The following is a 5,000-nucleotide window of genomic DNA, read 5'->3' as shown; positions in this document are numbered from 1 at the left end:
AGGAACTTTACATTTTATTTTTACATACATGCGGTACAAATGAAAAAAAGGTGCAGCATTCTGCAGTTTAACGATAGTAAAGACTGTCAACTTCATCCATGCGAGTAACAAAATATAATCTGCGCTTATTTCATAAGAGTCGAGTACCCCATAAGCTCTATAATTCAATTCCATTGGCAATCGTGACCTCGCTTGGTTCCTATGTATGAATATACCCATTACGGCTCTTCAATGTGAAGTAAAGTTCACCAAGACTAGTGAGCTAAGTCTTTCATTGTTCCAAGCATTGTCATTTTGTTCGAAAGTCCGCAATGTCCACGATAACAATTTGGTCTTTGATCGCTATCGCTCTCTTAGCGAGCCAGTGATCTTTCTGGTGAGTAATAGAGAGCTTACGAATCGACGACTTTCGCACGACGGCGCCGTTGAGTCAGGTCATAGTCCGGCGTCGTCGTCCTGTAGAAATTTGAATTTACGATTCAGCAAAGACGACGACGTTTGTTCGCGGGTGGCAAATTTTCCCGCCGTTTCTGAAGTTTGTTTTTCTCTTTTCACAAGGTAGGTTATTCGAACCAAAATGCCTAACTTCAGAGAAACGAGAGCTTGTATTGCATACGCTTATCAAAAAAGCTTCATAAACGAACAAGAATTTGTGCTTTTATATGATTTCCACAAGTCAACAAACCCAGAGTTTCCGTACTGGAACTATGAAAGGTTTGATTTGGACGAGAAAACAAACGACGAGTGCAAGGCCGACTTTCGTTTCTACCGGGATGACATTTATAAACTTGCTGAACAGCTGCAGCTGCCTGATGAGATAACCACTTACAATGGTTTAGTTGTAGCTTCGGTACCTGCCTTATGCATGTACCTCAAGCGCTATGCATATCCTTGTCGATATGGAGATTTGGTTTGTCATTTTGCCAGACCGGTTCCTGAGCTTTCTATCATAACAAACCATATGATGGACTTGATTTACGGTCGGTGGCACCATCTACAATGGTTTAGTTGTAGCTTCGGTACCTGCCTTATGCATGTAACTTCAGAAGGTGCTCACTTGAATCAGTTGAATGAAAACAGAAAAAAATCAAAAACATGTGCCAAGAACTTGATTGATACTTGATCAATGATTTATTTGGAAAAAAAACCTGAAGCATCGAGAGAAACATTCAGAAAACTTTAACAACTAACCTTACGTCCTGTTATTTTCGAGACGCCGGCAAATCGCGCTCACCAACGTCGTCGACTTTGGCGCGACTCTGGCGAGGGCCCATATAGGCATGCGCAGAGGTCATGTCACGCAATCTAACGGCGTCGTCGTGCAAACGTCGTCGATTCGTAAGCTCCCTATTAACATGAGACCGAGGCCTTTCAAAGCCGGGAGCCTGCGGCATGTCTACCGAGTTGTTGTGCCGATATCAGAGCTTTATAACCTGACACACAAAATAGGCACGCATTGCGAACGAGTGCATGGGGAGGTCTGTTAGATCGTGCAAGAGCAAATGTTCGATTGACTCATGGTATTGTTGTAGTTTTCTTAATAATGTGGATAATGCTTTAAAGGTTGTTTTGGGCTCTCGTCGTGTCATGTTGATTTGTGGAACGATTCTTGTTTTACAGCCTCCGAAATTTTCTTACAGAAGCAGAACAAAGAACCGCGGCATTACTTTTCACCAATCCTGATGTTTCTACCACCATCTCACAGTTTCATAGCCTTTTTTTCTGCAAGAACGGCCACCAAGTAATTGCATCCTCTTCAATGTGTCAGAAGAAAGGCACTGCGGAAGAAGCTTTAAATTTCACTTGTGGTAAACCGGCCACAAACTATCGAAGAGTAACGATCTACACCCCAATTGAAGTGGCCACATCGTTTGACAAAAAGAAAAATACTTGATTATTAATGCAAAGAACCTCTTTACTTGAAGAAAGTGCCTGGAATGAAACGAGTCTCGCAAATTCGAGGGGATCTTTCTTTCTCTAAAAATGAAAGAAACCAATATTTCCAATAGATTGAGTTTCAATCGACTGACGTAGAGCGGTTTTCAAACGAGTGTCGTAAAACCAAAACCAAAGTAATTACTTTGGTCAATCAAAAGGGACGGAGACAATCCAGTAAACCAATAAACCAATCCAGTAAACCAATCAAAACTCGAATTAATTACACGTAGCCGACACAGAACGCGGGAAAATGTGCATGCGCGAGCCACGATTAGTTTTGGTTTCACTTCTGATTTGTTGAAAAAGTGGCGCGAGAACTTTGAACCAATCATTGAGTGAAGTAATGCAAATCCAAAGTAATTCGCTAATTACTTTTGACACTCAATTGAAAACCGATCTAAAACCAAAACCAAAGTAATTACTTTGACCAATCCAAACGGACGGAGACAATCCAGTAAACCAATGGAAACTCGAAGTAATTACACGTAGCCGACACAAACCGCGGGAAAATGTGCACTCGCGAGCCACGATTGGTTCCGGTTTCACTTCTGATTTGCTGAAAAATTGAACAAATAACTGAGTGGAGTAATCATAAACCAATTAAAAACCGCTCTAACCAAAAGCTCATTAAACTTAAACAATTTCGCGCTTATTTTTTTCTGAGCATCTCGCCTGCCCAAGCAAACCTGAGTCACTGCGTCAGTGATTGTTCGCCATTTTATACAACGATGGCACGTCCTGAGTGAAAATATCATGATATAAATATTCCGTCGACGAGAGCAGCTTGTTCAGTCACTAGCTTTTTTCGCTTACTTTTTCTTCTTCCAACTTGTTGGTGACGCCTATATCTTAATATAAGCTACTTGCTCTGCTTATCCTTTACAAACTATGGTGAAACGAAAAAAATCCCTTGGTAGGAGGGGAAAAATGAAATGATTGAAAAAATTTTTTTTTCCTCCAAATTAATTTCGAGAATGCATGTCGCTGCTGTTGCCGTCTTTGCTCAAACTCCCTAGTGTCGTCACGCTACGGAGCACTTTGACCTTTGTCACCTTTTGGCTTTGTTCGAAAATCATCGAGTTGTATCAAACAAAAGTGTTTACGAATGCGAAGAAGTAAGTTAATTTATTTTCTCTTCCAAGAGGGCACGGTAAACAATCCTGCAACATAATTGGTTCTTGGCGCGGTTTTCCCACAGGCACGGTAAAGCGCCAAGAACCAATCAGATCGTAAAGTTCTTTTGTTATTTGTTTGAGCAGGTTGAAGTTTTGGCAGCTATATTTATTCAGCTGATTTGGACCTGCTATACCCACCCACCCGTATACGGAAGAGCACGTATTTTCATATTCACAAATTTTCACTTTTCTTTTAGGTTATTTGACTGTTGTTCCACTTGATATCTTCATTTCTACAGGTTAAAAGTTTTTTTTACAGAAAATACAGTAATGGGAGAGTGCGTCGCTTCGATTGTTCCCTTTGAGTGCACTTCCAATCGCATATCTAATTGATCACGCTTGAGTACTCAAATTGCTATGTGATCTCAACGGACGCACACGATCCGGCAACATACCCCTCACACCAGTCACGCCAGTCTAAGCTTCGTGTTTTGGTGTTAGTGCTAATTACAAGCGAAGCGATGGGCCGTACCCTATTGATTTTGGCCGTAGCCTTGCCTCTCTTGTGTTTCTTACTTGCAAAATACCAGGATGCCGATTTTCTGCTGATGTTTTACGAAATGTTTGGCAAGAATGCCACTGTTGCCTTGCAAGGGAAAGTGGTTTGGATAACGGGCGCTTCAAGCGGAATCGGAGAATATTTGGCTTATGAACTGGCGAAATCTGGTTGCAAACTTGTGCTTTCAGCAAGGAGGAAAGATGAATTGGAAAGAGTTAAGCAAAAATGCGTCGGTAAGAAGCTTTGTATCATACATGTATTTTGTATCATTTCTTGGTATCAGGTCGTTTCGCTAACGTCCAGTTCGCTAACAACCGAAGTCGATTCGCTAACGTGTTTGGTTGCTCTAAGTATATTTTGTTGCTTTCAGCGAGAATGTCAGATCTTAAGGGAAGACCAATGGGAGAGGATTTCGATCCGGTCGAAGGTCATACTCCGTTGTTTTGTTAGCCAATATATTAGCACATGCTTTTTTTAGCAGCTTGTAAATTATGTATGCAAACTCTTCACGGATCGTTACTTTTTTAAGCATATGTTGCTTTTATAGAGTAGTCTTATCTGGGGATTTTGAAATATTTGGAAGAGACGGCTGTCATAAGGGAACGATTTATGTCTGTTATATCAAATCGATTACATTCATTAATCAGCGCTCGTCGCTCGCGTGGCTTTTTATCAACATAGTTCCCAGGGTCTTGAAATTCCTACCAATCTCGATCCGTTGAAAATGAGCATTACAGCATTACGTGGGCACCTAAATCACTTCAAAGCAAACTCGCGCCTTTATTCACATTGAAATTACTTTCATTAAAACAATTACACGCGCTCGCGCGGCTCTCAGCAAAGGAGGTGAGAGTATTTCAACTTCAATAGGATATTGTTTCAGCACCTTAATGATATGCATCCTCAACAAAGAACAGAGAACACTTGTAATAACTACCAATCATATTGCTGCCATTTCGATCCGTTGAAAACGAGCATTGCAGTGTAAAAGCGCTGTGCACTTTGTCCATTTCATTCCGCTTACCTTCTTGGAAGTATCTCTCGACAACTCTTTGGGAATAATCTAAAACATGGAAAGCTTCTAATGCATCTTATGCACCGAAGCAGTTACCTCACGGAAAGAGGCGCTTTTATGTGACGGCTGCGACGGGTGGCAACACCGACGTTGTGAGACAGGGATAAGTAGGGAACAATATAGGGCAGCAGTCCGGTCTGGAGATGAGATAATTTGGCGATGCCTGTTCTGTAACGATGAGGTCGTTCCTATCGCCGAGAGTTCAAAACAGATTGGAACAGATTACTTTGACATTCCAGCAACACTGTTGGATGACTTAACTTCAGCAAATCAGGAAATGGGTATGGTTACGTTCTGTCTTTTTTGATACTTA

The 5,000-nt window shown here is 41.3% G+C and overlaps 1 protein-coding gene across 1 annotated transcript in view; it reads left to right on the top strand.

Moving 5' to 3' along the window:
• Nucleotides 1–3,419: 3,419 nt before the first annotated feature.
• Nucleotides 3,420–5,000, top strand: part of LOC138006511 (dehydrogenase/reductase SDR family member 7-like) — a 32,678-nt gene continuing 31,097 nt past the window's right edge. The window contains exon 1 of the mRNA XM_068852877.1: nt 3,420–3,845. Coding sequence (XP_068708978.1) covers nt 3,575–3,845 — 271 coding nt within the window. The 5' untranslated portion in view covers nt 3,420–3,574. The remainder of the gene's footprint in view (nt 3,846–5,000) is intronic.

Source organism: Montipora foliosa, chromosome 6 (assembly GCF_036669935.1).
Source record: "Montipora foliosa isolate CH-2021 chromosome 6, ASM3666993v2, whole genome shotgun sequence".
Classification (NCBI taxonomy): domain Eukaryota; kingdom Metazoa; phylum Cnidaria; class Anthozoa; order Scleractinia; family Acroporidae; genus Montipora; species Montipora foliosa.
This window is presented reverse-complemented; position numbering and strand designations above follow the sequence as displayed.